The sequence below is a fragment of the Mytilus trossulus genome, chromosome 14, assembly GCF_036588685.1.
Source record: "Mytilus trossulus isolate FHL-02 chromosome 14, PNRI_Mtr1.1.1.hap1, whole genome shotgun sequence".
NCBI classification, from domain to species: domain Eukaryota; kingdom Metazoa; phylum Mollusca; class Bivalvia; order Mytilida; family Mytilidae; genus Mytilus; species Mytilus trossulus.
In genome coordinates this window covers 24,256,255-24,276,233 of record NC_086386.1, presented here as the reverse complement: position 1 = coordinate 24,276,233, position 19,979 = coordinate 24,256,255, and the positions used below count along the sequence as shown (strand labels likewise).

Below are 19,979 nucleotides of genomic sequence, written 5' to 3'. Positions count from 1 at the left end.
AAAAAAAGATAGTTTCATTGACATAACATTTCGACCAGTGTTGAAATATTGGACGAAATACTATAGGCTGATGCTAATTCCACAAATGAGGAGAGAAAAATTATATATAAACATGTTTTCGGGGAAAAATGTTAGTACAAATACCAACATCAAAATCTGTTCTCATACTAAACGGACATTAAAAGCTTATCGTATTGTACTGACTAAGTGAAATACATGGAAATCATTTGGTTTTCGATTTAATTCTATTTTTAGACCATACAAATTCCAAAAATAATTATAATACATCCTTGTGTTTTGTTCCTACCAACAAGTAAAAAGTTTTGACAATAATCTAATCAATAAAAGGATTGATGAAAAATTTTAAAATAATGAAATGAGCGGTAAGACAATAGTTCATTCATATTCTTATATATAACATTTCTAATATTTTCTTTTTAACACTTTTTTGAATGATAGTAGAATTAAACAAACTGAATTAACGAAAACAATACAATTAACTAAATTCTAATTTGGCAAGATGTCAAAACTTAGTGCGCAGTAATAGTAGTGATGCACTCTCATATTATCTCTTTTTATACGAATATTACATTTATAACGTTCCAAATTATAAATGTATTATTTGAATTTTGGTACATCAATATGTCTTATGATTTAAAAAATGAAACCAACGAACTTTCGATTTATGAACTTTACTGAAACAACTTTCGTTTTGTTAAACAAAATAAACTGTCATGCATTAACATTTAGTAAGTAAGTTACTTTAACCGAATATTGATATAAAAAACCCTTATAATCTGTATAGTTTTGTCTTCTATAATATAAGTTATGTTTTGCATATCATTTCTTAACAAACATCTGAATCATCTAGAACAAACTGAATTTTTCGCAAAACTAAGGATTTTCTTATTCTAGGAATAGACTATCATAGCTTTATTTGGCACAACTTTTTTGGAACTTTGTACTTGTTCGGTGTTATTAATATTTTGATCTGAGGGTCACTAATGAGTCTTGTGTAGACGAAACACGCGTCCCTAAGGGTATCACCAGCCCAGTAGTCAGCACTTCGGTGTTGATATGAATATCATTTATATGGACATTTTCATGACTTTCCTGTTTACAAAATGTTTTTATCCCAGGAATAGATAACCTAAGCTGTATTTCGCACAACCTTTTTGAAATTTTGGGTTCTCAATGCTCTTCAATTTTGTACTTGTTTGGCTTTATATTTAATTTGATCTAAGCGTCACTGATGAGTCAAATGTAGACGAATCGCGCGTCTTGCGTATTAAATTACAATCCTGGTTCCTTCGATAACTACAATCAAACAGGTAGACTAGACACTAAAGCTTTGGAAACTAAATACTCCACGCTGATACCATATTTAAAGCACCGCTTTGAACAACGAAATAAATTCAGCGTCTTCATTGAAAGAGATGTACCTGGAGGAGATTGAACCTTACGTTTGAGTCCAATTTTTTGATAATTATTACTAGAAAATTTGAGGAATATATCATTTACATTTTAGTATCTACTAAAAGAATGTCATCAACTTGTGTAGTCCTCATCGAAATGAAAAATAATTTATGAGAACCTCTTCCTGTATTTTGTCAGTATTATCGGCCATTGTTACCAGTATTTCTATCCGTTTTGACATGTTTGAACATTATCCATCCCGATTTTATTTTACTTTTGTAATTTTTGAAATACATTCCTTCACTTCGATTGTAACTTTTTCTAAAAATGTTGTATTTGGTTCGTTTTTATGCTGTTTCGGCTTTAACATACCTGTAAATAATTATTTAAAATGTAATGCAATTGGGGATAACTTGATTAATGATTATACAATAAAACTACCCCCCTAAAAAAAAGGAATAATGTATAAATAAATAAATCTTTTTTTTGTAATTAAAACCAAAATTGTTATAATTTTCATTCTCATGAATATATAATTTCAATAGTCCATCTCGTTATATCATAATATTTCAAAAAACATGACGAATTAAAAACAAACCAAAATAGTCAAGAAGTCAAAATACGTATTCAATAATGTACAAGTGTTTTTACAATATGTCATTTGGTAACAAAGGATGAACAGAACGCGTCCTAATACTTATTTTAACAATCACCAAGTTCCTAATTACGTTCCTGTATTTGGAGTTATTTTAATCTGTAAACGTACCTTTGATGGTTTCTTCCACACACATATATATATATATACGAGTCTAAATTGAAAACTACGTTCAAACCTATGATTGCGTTGGTTAAAAACCGCAATTTTTATACGTGTGCATGTTAAACAAATTTCGTTGTAGAAGGGTCTAAAAACAGCACAAACAACATTTTCCAAAAGACCAAAAAAGTGAAAAAGTATATTTAAACAAAACGCATTTGACTAACAGGTCGAACAACTGATGTTCTTTAACCCTGCTGACTGCCATTGGCGATTGCCAAATAAAATTGATCACAAGATGTAACAAAATGGATCTTAAAATAAATTTAATACTAAACAGAAAAACATTTTAAACTTGTGGCCGCTATGTTATGACACAAACATACGGTGTCAACATATTTTAGTACACCAGATCCGGATTTCGACAAAAAATGTCTCTTCAGTGATGTTAGGGATCGAAACAGTATTTGGAAGGCCATATAAAGAGTATCCTCATTTGTAGAAAATGTACCCTCATTTTTAGATAAACTTTTGAATTTAAAGAGTCAACATAGGATGAACGGATCATATAAACCGGAGGGAAAATATGATACAAAGCCCAAACAAAAAAATATAAACGAGTCTAAATTGAAAACTACGTTCAATATATATATATATATACAACTCGTCTAAACATCAACCCAACAATGTTAGATCTGTAAATTTGCTTTCGCAAATTTTTGGTTCTTTCCTCGCCGGGAAGAACATATATCTACATATATGTGTCTTCAATAACGAGTTTGTGTACAGTTATGAAATGTCTATTTCACAGAAATGTTCCAGCTGTTGCAACCACAACTCCACTTTTTTCGAATGTGACCTTTAAAGTACAACCATCAGATTAATACGTACATGACCTACACAAATAGGACCAAACTCGCTAGATCTGTTTACCATTTAGGAGCTCTTGAACCTCCTCTGGTTATTAATGTCATTCGTGCTAAGCCTTCTGTTTAATGTTGTTTTTCTTTTGTTTATCTTTTTTTGTTTTTCTATACCATTGTCAGTTTGCCTTCGTTTCGAGTTAAAATATCCATTTGGTATCTTTTGTCTATCTTTGCATAGTCGCTCACTAAAACCGCGATACGTAAACTTATGGAAAGCTTTCAAAGATACAGAAATCAAAGGTGTTTAAAAGAACTAAACACGTGCATCGACGCTTATAATCACTAAATACTCTGTCGTAAATTGAATATGAAAACTACTTAATGCGGTTATTCCAATATTCCAATGTTTTATATAGCAAAACAAATGGTTTTCTTTATTATGGATGTTCATATCAAGAGTGAATTTATAAACAACAAAAATTTTTAAATGTTCAAACATTTAGGAAGAAGAAATGGATACTTGCAGATTGGCCGAACGGCTGTTAGTATTGTGAAAGGGAACATTGCTACTCAAGAGGTAAAACTTGTTTTTATTTGCCTTTAAAATATTTGTTTCATACCTTTAGCAGAATTTGCTGTACTTATCTGTTCTCATACTAAACGGACATTATTTATCTTAACAGTTGGATTAAGAGGGAGACATTTTACAAAACCTTATACTAATACAATATTTTGTTACGTCCTAGGTGCTTGTGAAAATCACTTATTTTTCTAATACATAGCGTTAGGTCTAATTTAAATGCCGGAATTAATAGACATTGCATCCAGTCTAATTTAAATACCGGAACTAATAAGTACATTTTAAAAATAACCGTTAGTTTTCTCGCTTGAATTGATTTACATTGTCTTATCGGGGCCTTTTATAGCTGACTATATGCGGTCTGGGCTTTGCTCATTGTTGAAGGCCGTACGGTGACCTATAATTGTTAATGTTTGTATCATTTTGGTCTTTTGTGGATAGTTGTCTCATTGGCAATCATACCACATCTTCTTTTTTATATTGTGTACAACACTTTATTTTTCCTATGTATCAAAATCTTTCTAATTTTAAATTCAAAGAGGTTCAAAGTACATGCATGAAATAAGAATATTACGAACCAACTGTTCAAAAAGATATGAAAGTATGTACCTAGTTGACAAATGGTCCTGAATACAAACGAACAGTGATTAAAATTTTGAAAAAAATACCATGGCCGTTTCTATTTACTTAACAACTATATATTTTATTGATCTCGAACATGCAATGGTATATATATATTCCTTTCAAAACTTGCATAGATTGATGTGATAGTCAATACCACAAATTCTGCGTTACAACTCGACAAAGCAGGACCATCATCACAGGCAATCCTGTCAGCTGCTGGCAACAGTATTCAAAGTGAATGTAACGTCAAATATCCGTTTAACATTAACCCTGGTGATGTTGCAATTACTGGACCTGGCTATTTAGAAGCTTTAAATATATTTCATATATATCTTCCAAATTACAACGATTCTGAAGATGAAAAGGTTTGAATAATATTAATATGCACAAACCAAATGTTATTTATCCACATTTTCATAAATCAACAATAGCACTACATGTAATTTGCTAGCTTCTTACATTTTATGCGCATTTTAAAGTAATGCAGTTCTAAAATGCAAACTTTAGAGTTATGTCCTTCATCGGTAAAAGAGGGACAAAAGATACCAGAGGGACAGTCAAACTCATAAATCAATTGAAAAAACTGACACCGCCATGGTTGAAAAAAACCAAACAAAAATAGTACACATGACACAACATAGAAAAATGAAGAATAAACAACACGAACCCAACACAAACTAGGGATGATTTCAGGTGCTTCGGAAGGGTAAACAGATCCTGCTCCACATGTGACACCTGTCGTGTTGCTTATGAGATTACAAATCCGGTAAATAGTCTAATTCGGTAGGTCAAATTCATTAAAGGGAAGGGAATTGTAGTTATGACATAAGGAACATATCCAATATGCAGATTTCAAGTACATGCATGAAAATATATATATAAAGTTCGTCAATTTGTCTCGCTTTTATAGCGTCATTGACTTGTTAGAGTGGATTGCTTGTATCCGTGCGCTATTAAATTCCATCAAGCTTCTTCGTCATTTTGCAGGATAAACTAGCAAAACGTTGTTCCCTGTTTGACAGTACAATTGTTAAAAAAAACCAGAAGAATGCTCGCCACATGCTTGTATGGTTGTAAGAAATTCGGACCTCGACATAAAAAAGGTGAAAAATATTCAATGAATTCAAACTTGTTAGTCGAAAATAAGTTAATGCGATGCCATGACCAAAACATAAATAATTGGTAAACACCAAAAAAGACAACTGTATACTTATATGATAGAAAACTTAAAACAGAGCTGCATTGTCGTTTGATATGTCTCAATACATTTTTGTTATATGAGTTTGATGTTTATAATAGTATAGTGATAGCCGTTTTTGAAACTTAAGCACTTTTTTTTCAAATAGCTGGTATTTAATATAATGAAATGTATGGTTTTGCAAACCTTTGTTGATGTGTAGATGTTTATTGGAGTTTGTGTGTTACTATTTTGTTGTCCAATCCCTGCTCTGAAAAATATGAATCAGATCTTAATTGACTACAAAGAACCAGCTTAACCGAATTCGACATGCATAAATATTAGCTTCTAGACTAATAATGATACACAATGTTTTTAATTGTGCAAACCTCGAAACGGCCGTTTTATTTTAAATGTTTTTTCTTGTGAAATCCATCGGTATCAGGCAAGTGTATTTTCTGTATTTTATTCATTTTTCAGCAACCTATAGATTTCATAAATTCCGTGTGTCCGTAGCGACTTTTGGCATAAATATTTTACAAGAAAGCTCAAACCTAAACATTTGAAATCCAGTAGTGCAATAACATTGTTAAAACAATAGAACACGTATAACTTGAAATTTTTAACAAGCTAAAATAGTTTTGTCTTCTTATAATTACATATATATCTTTTATTTAAAAGCATATTTATACAGCACTGAATGTGTGTCTCAAAAAAGCTGATAGTTTGGGACATCAGTCAATTGCGTTTCCTGCCCTTGGAACTGGCAAGTTGAACTACAATCCAAATGTCGTAGCTAATGCATTATTCGAAGCAGTTCAGAGGTACAACGAAGAAAATCACAATCCAAAGTTGGAACTAGTTATATGTGTTGTTTACCAAGACCAAATGTATCAGGTATGTTTGGGTTGGTAGCGTAGAATTTATTTTTATGAAGTCGAAGGAAACAGGAGGCGAACTAATTATTACATGAACGAAAAGAATAAAGAAAGAAAGACACACATAGTAATGTGAAATTATCTGAATCTAGAGCAACAAACTACAATTGAGTCGTGAATGTATGTGCTTCCTGTTCAACCAGTAGCACCACTAGCGCTGATCAATCCAAGACCAACAGAAAATATCCAAAGTTATATTTAACACAGATTTTCTATAGCGGTCGACCAAATGATGGCGTCTAATAATCGTTCGTATAGCTGGTTCTCTTTTACGATATATACCACTCGTTGTTGTCCAATCATTTGATGTGTTTTATCCTTTGATTTTGCCATTTGATTAGGAACGTTCCGTTTGGAATTTTCCTCGGAGTTCAGTATTTTTGTGATTTTACTTCTTCAATATATTCCTTGCATGTAGTATCCTTCAATCTAGAAGAATCGTTATAGTAATCAAAAGTCCTGAACTACAGGAATATATAAATATGAATTTAAAGCCTCGAAGTGATATCCACTTTATAAGGAATGTAATCAAAAGAAAACCAATCAGAATAGCAAAATCGTAAAAGGTTACGTTTACCTAAGAAAGGAGTATGTTCGATAAGGTACTAAAATGGCCCCCTTTTTTATGGTAAATTTCAAATTCAGATTTATTGGCCAATACCACGATAAATTATAGCTAATACATTGACTAGCTAGGATATAAACCATTTTGTTGAAAAATTTACGTTTCTGCGTTTCATTATGACGTCACAAGTTGTATCCATATTAATTTTTTACGAAAAATTAAATGAAAATGGGTAAATTTCCATAGATTATTGGGCAGGAAACATAGAGCGCATACGTCGACAACAAAGATCTTTTTAAATAATGTGTGTGAAGACATTTCACATGTCTTATTTGAATATTAAGCTTGTCGACGCCTGCGCTCTATGTTTCCTGGTCCTTTGTTTGGTTGAAATCTAGCTGATTTTGTCAAATTTCACTAAAATTCCTTATCTTGACCTTTTTTGGATGTAAAAATCAACGTGTTAGAATTAAACTTTGGCAAAAACAGTTATGTTTAACTATCTAACATGTCTTTAAGGCAACTTAAAACATTTATTGTCTTGTAACTTTGAAATTTATAATTGGGGCCAAATATGGCCCTTACCGAACTTACTCCTTTGGCATGTTAGTTTCTAAATGATTTCTATGTTTATCAACCGCAAAGTTAAGACATGTTTGAAAAATAAGTCCACAAAACATAATATAAATCGAAAATCTGGAAGATGTCAGTTTGAAATATGTAATTTTCGAAGCATAGTGTAATTTTGCAAAGTATTATTTGCCCCTTTCAAACCGGATATGTTTTGACAGTGGGAAAAAAGACAGTTATATTGATGATTTATTTTTAATTTCAGAAATTTGTTGCAGCGGCAAGAAGAAGAGCCAGACTGAAAGGTTTGTTATTTCAAGCTGTTAAGAATGAATATTTTCTGTAATTAAGGATAATATGTACCGATGATGTTATTTCTACCTCTGGGTCGACTGCTTAAGTAAGAGGTTAAGCGCTATAAAACCAGGTTCAATCCACCATTTATTTTCCTCGGAGTTCAGTATGTTTGTGATTTCATTTTTTTCGATACCGTTGCTGATTTACTGTTAATATCCGAGGGTATCACCAACCCAGTTTCCAGTTGTTCGCTACTAGTACGACGGTACAGAGTTTGTTAAGAGTTGCTATTACAAAATTATTCAAATTAAATAATACATCCCCCTCACGCAAAGCTCTGATTCCTTGAACAACTATAGTTATTCTTTTTATGTCTTTTTTAATTTTTTTTTTAAAAGCCTCAAATTTTAAATATTTTGGTCGAAATAAGCAGATACATTGTTTCCATCAATGTTATTATTATTTAAAAAAAAAACGTATTGTAGATACATATGTGGAAATTCAATTCAAAAGTAAGGATAAAATAGTTCCTTGAATTTTGAAGAAAACTAAGTATTAGGAACCTTGAATTATGTCTAATATATTACAGGGAATGAGGCCAGGGGGTTGATGGAAAAGACATCTGGAAGTACGACACTAGGGAACACAACTATTAAAGTCATGGTAGGAGATCTGACACAGAAACAGGTATTTGTTTGATTTAACATAGGTTTAGACAAAATATAATTGATGTGTTTTTATTGATAAATACATGTTATTTGGAGATAAATTAAACTTTCAAGTGATTGGTATTGTAATGGGACTGACTGCTTCCTCTTATACTGCATAATCGCAGTTTGTTACAAACCTGCATACCTTTATAAAGATAAACTCATCATAGGTACAAGGATTTGAATTTTGTATTTACAAAAGACGCGCGTTTCATCTACAAATGACAAATCAGCGACGCTTTAATTAGAAAAAGTTAAAAAGGCCAAATAAAGTACGAAGTTGACAAGCATTGAGAACCAACAACTCCTGAAAGGTCTGCCAAATACAGCTTATGTAATCTATTCCTGTGGTAGACAATCCTTATAGACCATAAATTGATTAAAGTGTGATGAATATTTGAACAATGATTATAAAAATTATAATAATGTCTTACTGTTAACACTCCAGATTCTTAAACTGGTATGGAAAATATCCATATAAACCAACATACACATAACTTGATAGGTATTTGTCACAGGTCTCTGCTAACAATCCATTTTTTTCTAGATAAATAAACAAATAAGATTCATCTGCTTGCTGATTTTAACATTGAAAGTGACAACTAAACTTAAAATACCAAACAGCCTATGGTTTATGCGCATCAACTAACGCAACTTGGTAGTGATAAAAAAAGCTCTATGACGTTGTTTCTAGCAATAATAAAACGTCAAATTAGAGCGTCCTATTTCGCGTTTTCACGGATTCCAACATGGCGCACGTTTAAAAATACGTCCTTCAAGAAAAGGGGAATTAAGCGTCGCGCTGATATCCTGCGGAAATTTAGCTCAAATGGACACAAAAGATACTACACTATATTTAACCTACGTTCTAATAAATATAATAAAATAAAAATTTTGATCTCGACTCTTTGCATTTGCGCCGATCTGCATTTTTTTCCATTCTTTCAAATGCGTATATTTTGTCTTATATTTCCGCCTATCTGCATTTCTTTTTTTTATATTCTTTCACTTGCTTTGATGTTGTCTTTCATTTGCGCCGATTGTGTATTGGTTAATAAGATAGACGAAAGTTATTTTCACGCCTAATTTATGTGCGTCCGTTCGTTCGTCCGCCTGTCCCGCTTCAGATTAAAGTTTTTGGTTAAAGTTTTTAGTCAAGGTAGTTTTTGATAAAGTTGAAGTCCTATCACATGTTCCTTGTGATATGACCCTTCTCATTTTAATGTCAAGTTTTCAGAAGTTAAGTATTCAGAAGGTCAGGCCGATAAACAATTATTCCTAGAAGTTTTGACATACTGGCAAAGTATGCATTCGGAGTTTAGTATGACGTCCATTATCACTGTACTATTATGCATATTTTAGGGGCCAGCTGAAGGACGCCTATGGGTGCAGGAATTCTCGCTACATTGAAGACCGATTGGTTGCCTTCGGCTGTTGTTTGCTCTATGGTCGGGTGGTTGTCGCTTTGACATATTCACCATTTCCTTTCTCAATTTTATGTAACTGATGGCTGGATGATTCTCGTAATAAATAAAATAAAATCCGATCTTGCAATGAAGCTAAAATTTATTTATACTGCTTTTTTTACAAAATCTTATAGTAAAAAAAAACTAAGGACAAATGGTCACTGGCGTTTGTCAATTATTCATTTCAAATTGTCTTAAGGAGAAATGATAAACATTTCGCCTGATCTCACTGAAGCTAACAGCTAATTTCCTCATGTATATGCATATCAACTTTTTTGTCAGCTTGCTTGCTTTGTTTGTATATTTTGTATAATTATATTTTGATAACGTCCAATTGAATTTAAATATCATATATACATGCTTGCAGACCTATATATGAAGATGTCAATCTTCATTACAAAGCTTGAATAAAAATGTATTCAAACAAAGCAAGGAAGCCAACCAAAGTTAAACCCTACATGCAGTAGGAAAATTAGCTGAAAGGCAAAACATGTTAATAAAATTAATACTCAGTGAATTTGGATTAAAATCAAAATTTACGGTTTTTAAAACTAAATTGTTATAAATTTAACTTATGACAAAAACAATTGCTCCAAGAATAATATCCAACATAAAATCTGCGAGATAAAATATCTCCCTTTCATTTAGCTGTACAACTATGAAAGATTGAAAACAATTGTTTGGCGTATTGAATTTTAAACCTGATGCCTTTTGTTATCTATTCATCATGTTTTTCTTTGTCTAATGTGTTCTCCTATTTATTTGTATTGTAGTCCTGTAATATTATGTTGTCATTTCAATGTTATATTTAACTTTGCCATTAAAGTGCGAGGTTTGGCATGCCATAAAACCAGGTTCAACCCACTTTTATTCCCCCTTAAAAGTGTCCTGTACCAAGTCAGGAAGATGGCCATTGTTATAATATTGTTCGTTTCTGTGTGTGTTGCATTTTAACGTTGAGTCGTTTGTGTTTTCTCTTATTTTTGAGATATTGAGATAAGACGTGGCACGGTACTTGTCTATCCCAAATTCACGTATTTGGTTTTGATGTTACATTTGTTATTCTCGTGGTGTTTTGTCTGTTGCTTGGTCCGTTTCTGTGTGTGTTGCGTTTCGGTGTTGTGTCGTTGTTCTCCTCTTATATTTAATGCGTTTCCCTCGGTTTTAGTTTGTTACCCCAATTTTGTTTTTTGTCCATGGATTTATGAGTTTTGAACAGCGGTATACTACTGTTGCCTTTATTTAATGCCGGCAACAACCTTGTGTAGTTTTCAACAAGAAAAGTATTTCTAAATTAATTTTTGAATTAAGAACTTTTTGTATTTTATATTTACTGTCTATTCGAAACACGTGAGGTAGTAATAACAGGGATTGTATTTTATGGTAGATGTATAACGTTTGAGAATAAAAAAATCATATATTATACCTATAATTTTAATTTCCTTAAAGTAAAATCTGAAATAGTTAGAAATTATGAATTCACAAACAAGATGGAATAACTTCTATACCTTCGTCTTAGTCGGGTAAAAAATGGTATAAAGAAGTCCATGTTTGTGTTTGTCCATCTGTCAACAGCCTCGAATGAGTTTGTTACGGCATACTTCTGAAATTGACGCCAAAAAAAAACCCAATATCTAGTGTGATATAGTCAAATACTCTGCAGGTTAGACAGTGCCATCATTCATTTCTTTTTTTATTTTCAATAATTTTGCTAATGAGGGACAGAGGACACAAACAGACTTTCCTAACAAAAGCGACGTGAAGGTTATTTCAAACAATTTTCCATTCAGACAGATGGTGTTTCTGAAGGATAATATATTGTGCGGCAACAACATCCTGATACAATCTTTAATCTTTTGTATTACCGGATAATAAAGTAGGGGAATAAAGTTGTTATTTGTTTGGGTTTCAAACGTCCAATATGCGATTTTTTTTTCAAATAGTGCGCCAGCAAGGAAAGTTTGTACTATGACGTCAGATGCAATGTTTTGAAGAAAGACAACTCTTTTCTCCAAAACGAACGAGAAAAAAACATGAAAATTGCTCATAGCTTTTTTAAAAGATCGGTGACATACACGTTATTTGCTTTATTTTGAAGAGTACACATGGCACTTTCCTTCTTTAAATTTTTATGAAAAATCACTGGTAGATTTGTTTTAATACTGTATACGTTTTTCATTTTTACGTTTAATTTTTGGCGGGAATGAAATAAATCATGTTTTTAAAAATCAAAACAATATTAGTTTAAAACTCTTGAACCTGTATTTGATAGATACTAATACAAATCTACGTTTTAACGTGAAACAAGAATTATGCTTGTATGTTTGGTTAACGGATTTTTTGAGAGTTTAGATTACATGTAAATATTATGTTAATATTCGGGAAAACACGAAACTGAGGTTGCTATAGTGACAAAACTAAGTCGGCGACCCCCAATTTTTTTCATCATATTTTGTTCCTCAAATCATGAAATACAATCACACAAAATTGCAAGGGAAAATCACTGGTAGAAATGAATAGGCTGTTTGGTCTTTAAGCAGAGATGTAGATTTTGTTTATTGGCGACTTTAAAAATAAAAACACATTTTTAAAATTCAAAATTTGGAATTTCATCATAAATGTTAAAATCAAACTCTAATAATGAACAGAAAAAGTGAAAACAACTGATATATTCCTCACTTGTTAGGTGGATTAAACCGCGTGTAGAATATCCCACTTGTTTGACAGTTGCCATTCATTCGTTTGATTTGTTTAAGCTTTTGATTTTGCCATTTGCCTAGGGACTTGCCATTTATAATATTTCTCGGAGATCGGTATTAAAGTTATTCACTTTTTCTTTTCTTTCAAATATGAGTTGTTGAGTGCTTTCTACATAACAGGCAGACGTTTTGGTACACACGTGCTCACATAATCTACAATTGAATCAAACTGCAGGACTTTCAACCGCTGTTTTAAAAGCTGCAGGACAAGCAATACAAAATGAAATAAATGACAGTTTCGACGGTACTTTAAAAAATGGGGAATTCGTTATTACTAATGGTTATGACCTGAGATATAAAAAGGTATACCACGGACGAGTGTTATGCTTCGCTGCCAATGGTGAGAATGCAAAACCAGATGAGGTAACTATAAATTTTAATATTTCCAAAAGCTCCGACGTTATCAAAACAATTTCTTTCCTGCTAAGTATTGTAACTGAAAAAAGTATGAGGTAAATCAATTTGACTAGGTAAATGTGAATAACAATGTTAAATTGGTGATTACTTTTAATTTTGTGATATATATATGAATCACTTTCAAATCAAGCAAATTCAGAAATTTACAAAACTAAATGCAAAATACGAAATTACTTGCCATTGAGTATCTGATCTTACGAGGTATAGACAGATGATTATCGCCCATGTTTTCAAATGTAATATTTTTCAATGAATAGAAGAGTTGATTGAATTTTGCATTTTGTGTTCTATTATAAAAAAATAATTCAAAGGTTTTTTGATTTTCCATTCTAGGTTCTTTCAAAATTTGTGAAAAACTGTCTAGCAACAGCAAGTAGATATGATACTCGCAGTATAGCTTTTCCGGCGATTGGTACAGGGGAACTCAAATTTCCATCTGATATTTCAGCATCCATATTTATAGATGCAATACGTGATTTCCTTCATCACCATCCACAAACAACTATTTCGGATATCAAAATCGTTATATATGGCGGTAACATCACTTGGTCAAGCATCGAAAAGGTAAAATAGTCTTTAAACAATTTTTAATATCAATAAAGCTATACTCATTAAGTTGTATTTGCCTAATAACGCACATGTTTGACTTCAATAATGCAACGACTAACTATGAAATGTCAACTTTTGAGATTGATTTCAACAAAATTCGTCAAATTACAAAATATCATATCTTTCACTGATTTTATTAAGTCATTAGACCATTCAAGTGTACTATATCAGTAAATTGACTAATTTAGAATTTAAACCTGCAAAACCAATGACTTATTCTTAGAGTATTAAAAAGACAAAATGTTGATACAGAGAAATACATACAGCATGCTTTTTTCTCTTCGGTCGGGTTGATGTCTCTTCGATATTATCCCCAATTCACGTTTTTTATCAACATTACACATATTCTGATATGATGTATCAAATTGTATCCCTTAAAGATGGTGTCTGTATCAACATTACATATATTCTGATATGATGTATCAAATTGTATCCCTTAAGATGGTGGCTGTATGAACAACTTAATGAAGGAATTCGTTTTTCTTGGCTGATCTTTTGTACATGTTTGTTTTTGTGCTTTGATGATCAATGAATGCAAAAACTATAGTGAGTACATAATTTGAAAATTTTCAAAGCTTTACGAAACTTGTCGGAATCCATATCAATATATTTCAATTCCCAGTTTTTTTCTTCTAATTAAGCAGATTTAAATAAAGGCAACATTAGTATACCGTTGTTCAAAACTCATAAATCCATGGACAAAAAACAAAATCGGGGTATCAAACTAAAACCGAGGGAAACGCATTAAATATAAGAGGAGAACAACGACATAACACCGAAACGTAACACACACAGAAACGGACCAAGCATCAGACAAAACACCACGAGAATAACAAATATAACATGAAAACCAAATACATGAATTTGGGATAGACAAGTACCGTGCCACGTCTTATCTCAATATCTCAAAAATAAGAGAAAACACAAACGACTCAACGTTAAAATGCAACACACATAAACGAACAATAATATAACAATGGCCATCTTCCTGACTTGGTACAGGACACTTTTAAAGGGGAATAAAAGTGGTGGGTTGAACCTGGTTTTGTGGCATGCCAAACCTCACACTTTAATGGCAAAGTTAAATTTAACATTGAGATGACAACATAATATTACAGGACTACAATACAAATAAATAGGAGAACATATTAGACAAAGAAAAACATGATTAATAGATAACAAAAAGCATCAGGTTTAAAATTCAATACGCCAAAAAACGCGCCTTGTCCACACAAAAATCAACAGTGACGCCCAGATATAAAAGATCGAAAGTCAGACTATAAAACTAATCTGTTTAGAGTTGGTAAATTCAAAGCGTGATATATGAACTGATGTCCAAAGTAAAGTCCACATGCTAGACTCTGTTTTTATCCCTCACTTTGCTACATTTTGAGATTTCTGTCTCAACCACGAAACGTTTGTTCGTATAATAACAGTTTCAGTGTGAAGAGCACATCTGTTGCTACTTTAGCGTCCTTTTCGGTAACCAGATATACAACTTTGGGAGAAATCATATGTTTGTTTAAAATATTTAAGGTAAAATTTCGAAAAGAAACAAAAACTGTAAGTGATTTATGGATCGCCATGTTATTACCACCATGTTGCCGAAGGTCTTTTAGCATGTTAGCAGTATGACCTCAATCGACTTGTCTATCATGATCAGGCATAATACATACTGAAATGTTATTTATAGATGATTTGATATGAATTTTATTCATAAAAAAATTAACTTCATCCGGATCTATTTATATCTACCTATCTTATTTACAGGCATACCGAAACGAGCTTTCCCGATCACAAGGTATGTATAATGTTTATGAAAAAAATATTTATCAATAGTACCGGTCTTAAGATTAATTATCAGGATTTACATAGACGACACTTAATTGAGATTTACACAACAACAAACTAAAAGGGATCATATTCAAGATGAAAGCGTACCGCTTAGACTCTTCTGTGTATTATCTCTTGTCATAGAATTAAGGCAACGGTTGTATACTCAAATCATATAAATCGTTCCAAAGGAAAATGATAAAAAATCTAATTCAATCGAACCTTATTTTATCAAAAATTTTGGCTGAGGGATCAATTCCCTCCTTAATCAAGAGAGTGCACCAACAGGATAATTGTATCCTTCTTTGCATGCATCAACCGACTTTGTCGTTCTCACTCAGTCAAAATGTCAAAATTGGTTATAGAACCTAATCGGCTTAATCAGTGATAAAACGACTATTCTGATATCTTAACAAACATTTCGCTGTCATAAAACTGGAAATATTGTAATAACAACAGCTTCTTGCAGCATACATAGTTAAAGCTTTGTTAAAAGAAAAAGTGAACCTATATATATTATAAGACAACAAATCACGAACTAAGAAGCACAAATAGTCTAAAAGGAAACATACAAACGGTTTTCATCAATATAAACAATGGCAGCAGTTTATTTATTTCTAAACAACATCCAATCTGCAATAATTTTGAACTTATTTAACAAAACCTTTGGAAGATTTCTTTCAAAACAAATATTTTGCAATGACAAAAAAAACCCATTAAGTTATGACCAAGAAATGATACATCTATAACATAAATTTACAAACATATCGTATGAAAAATCATCAAAATCAAGAGCTAAAAACACACCAAACGAATAGAAAACAACTGTCAAATAACACTTGTTTTTGAGCAATTAAAAAATTTAAAAAAAAATAAGTCATAAAAAAATAAACTGTAAGTCTAGCTTCAATATTATTTAGCAAAATAATGATAAAAACAAGTGGGTATATTGAAAAAATAAAAACATTATGACATGAACAGTGAAACTTTAGTTTACAGAGAGTGTTTTCAAGTCATTTTTTCTTTAAGAATGACCGAAATGCGTTAAGTCAGTTTAATAGAACCATAAAACAATATGTGACATATTTGATGAAACAGTCCATTTACAAATACTATATCTAAATTAATAATAAAAAAACAGTCATTACACAACCCAAAAGAAACTGAACAAATTAAAGTGATTTCTAATTATTTGATTTACTTTGTTGGTGCCGCTTCAGACGATCAAGTTTGATTTTGTTCTTACAGGCATACCAAGTGATAACATTCAAGCAATACCACAAAGAGGATCCAAAGCATATTTTCGTTATAAATACAAGGAAGAACCAAAACCTCCATCTAATTGGAGCCATTTTGAATGTAGTAAAACAATCAAGGAACTACTTGTAAAACACTCACAGCAACCTTTCAAACTCGTAAAACCAGATAATACAACTTTCCAATCAATTAAAACTCTATTTCTGAATACGATCGGAGTAAATGGTGCCCGAGTGGTGTCTATTAGGAGAAATGAAAATCTTAAAGTGTTTGAGAAATACATCCAAGACTGTCAAAGACTTTTTTGTAGAGCCATAAGTAATGGACCATGTAAATCATTAGCAAACACACCTAGATCACGCGGTTCAGTCTCCACCTTACAATATGTAAACAGAACTATAGCAAACCAATTAGATCAAGATTTGAATGAGGTTTATCTTTTCCACGGAACAAAGAAAGAAAGAGTAGATGTCCTTCTTCAAAATGGACTAGATCCTAGATTAGCAGCCATGAACTTTCCTAACTTGTGGTTGGGAGCTGGAGTGTACGCTGCAGAGGAAGCCAGTCTTTCCCATAAATATACACCACCAGGTTCGATACTTGATACTCATTTCAAAACAAAACAAAACAAACAAATAAATCATACAATATTTGTTGTTTAATCGCAAAATGGCTTTTTTTTGGATATAATTGTGAAATATAACATTAATTGTCTTAAATGAATTAGTCGACGATTTATATTGCAATTACTAGATTTTGCCAAAAAGTAACATTGCTAAATTGTTATATAGGGTAGAAAAATCAAAACTATTTAAAAAAAAAAAAAAATGGTCACTAGAAAATGAGGTTATAGCAAAATTCATAATTTATAAAATAACACCTTGCTTTTAATGAGTCCATTATTTAATCTTTCATCTGGATTATGAATAATCAATACATGCATTTCTTTACAGATGGCCAAGGAGTGTGTACAATGTTTGTGATGAGGGTTTGTCTAGGAGATGTTTTTACGACACAAAATAAAATGCAAAATTTAAAAAGACCACCTTGTAAACAGCTTTGCCAAACAACATGTATAAAACACAATGAGTTCTTTGATTCCGTTGTTGGAGAATTTCAACAAAGAGAGTTTGTCGTATACGATGGTGCTAAATGTTACCCAGAATATGTAATTGAGTATAAAGTTGTACAATGAGACCTTTACTATGGAGAATTTTTCTAAAACTTGATTTGATAATTTATGTATGCTACATTTGTTGTTCAAGGATGCGGATACAAAAAAAATAAAATCGCAAAATACACATTACACATTATGTACTTATCCGTGTGCTTTGCTTCATATGTTTTAAATGATTTATATAACTTTGTCTGTGATATATCATTCAATAATATTAATTGTGCTTTTACCTTGAGTGATTTTATTTTCGTACGTACCAACCATAAAACATTAAATTTTGTTGTTTCACTTTGTAAGTATTGATACGCCCAGAATAAACCATGGAACGATTGTTTAAAAAAAACAAGTATATCAATGGGATACAAACTTTGTGTTTTTTAATAGCAGCATTTTTTGTACTCGGCCGAAAAGAGAGCATTTTTCTATTTTGATCCGTGCACAGATGTAGCTGACATCTAGAACGGTCAAACATTTTAAAACCAAACATGTTTAAACTAACTCAGTCCGGAATGCGGTTCGATAAAATTGCTCCCCTTGTTTATTTCGCTCTCCTGTCAAATCATGAATTTTCACTACATCCAATGGTAGACGCTATAACGATGGGTGTCGTCAAGAAAGGTACGATTACGGGAATCAGCTAGGAATTAAACGTTCACCATTGGTATAGGTGAGTTGTTTAATAGTTTTTGCTTTAGGAGAAATGCATGTTTAGGATTAATTCATAATCAGGAATAGCTGGAAGGGAACGAAACATGTTGCTACGTGAACACGGGAACCGATGGAAGAAATCTAAAAAAAAAATCTAGAGACGATCGTTCTGAGTGTGCCACCTACACATTCAAACATGTACACACGCACAATATTCCCTATCTATGTAATGTGTTTTCATATTTATGTGGCATAGGGCAAAAAAAGGTAGCAGTTTTTTGTGTCTTGTCGTTAAGCATTTCTAAGGGAGATGATGTTATTTTCACGGTGTGTTTGATAGGTTTGTTACATTGTAACATTATATAATACACACTCATAAAGTGGTTTAAAATAGAATTCCACACTAGTTAATTAACTGGATTTCAGTTATTCTATTTACCGTAGTGCTATAATATAAGAGGTTCATATATATCAATCATATTCAACGTTTTTATATCGGATTTTTTTTACTTTTCATGTTGAACGGTTCATAGTTTTAAAAAAAACCCCGATAAAACCGCTGAATGTAAATGATATGAACCTCAGACTCAGAAGTCTTATATATTGTCCTTTATTATAAGACCGGAGGTTCAGATCATTTACATTCAACATTTTTTTATCGGATTTTTGTTTACTATCAATGTTGAACGGTTCATTGGTAGTTAAAAAAAATCCGCTAAAAATTAACGGTTCAACATTGATAGTAAATAAAAAAAATCCGATAAACATGTTAAATGTAAATGATATGAAACTCTGAAGTCGTACATTATAGTACTATCGCGTTCTTTTTCCTTACTAAAAAAAAAGGTGATGTAATATATTACCAAAAAATAGGGATGGGGGGGGAGGGGAGGGGGTGCTTTAAAATACGTGACCAAAATAACATAACAACTATTTTTTCTCACATGTTTGTTAGATATGTTGTAAAATCAGACAAATGTTTAGTACGCATGTCCATCCCCTTTTTTTTCATTTCATTAGTTAAAGATCCAGCTCTGAAGAATATGCAATAACTGCATAACCTAACATTGATAATTTAGCTAACAATAAATTCAGTGCATTTTTCTTACAAGTGAACACCAATGAAAACATTTCATATGATTTGAAAACATGGTCAATTAAGTAGGATCTGGTGGTTTCGTAGACATAAATGATAATTCAACATTTTCGATTTATATTTTTCTTTATTTCATGTTCTGGTATATTTCAAACATATTTATATTTTGTGATGCATCTGATGTGTAAACTCGGTGGCAGATCCGGGAATGAGCTCT

General features: G+C 31.8%; 1 protein-coding gene across 1 annotated transcript; it reads left to right on the top strand.

Annotated features, from left to right (window-relative positions):
- The first annotated feature begins 285 nt into the window (after positions 1-285).
- On the top strand, positions 286-18,512 carry LOC134696454 (protein mono-ADP-ribosyltransferase PARP15-like). Its single transcript, XM_063558275.1, has 11 exons — positions 286-383; positions 3,543-3,616; positions 4,378-4,608; positions 6,102-6,317; positions 7,759-7,798; positions 8,380-8,477; positions 12,846-13,088; positions 13,476-13,706; positions 15,522-15,552; positions 16,833-17,432; positions 17,795-18,512. Exons 1-11 carry the CDS (start codon positions 377-379, stop codon positions 18,034-18,036), a joined length of 2,013 nt encoding a protein of 670 aa, XP_063414345.1. The 5' UTR covers positions 286-376; the 3' UTR covers positions 18,037-18,512.
- The last annotated feature ends 1,467 nt before the right edge of the window (positions 18,513-19,979 follow it).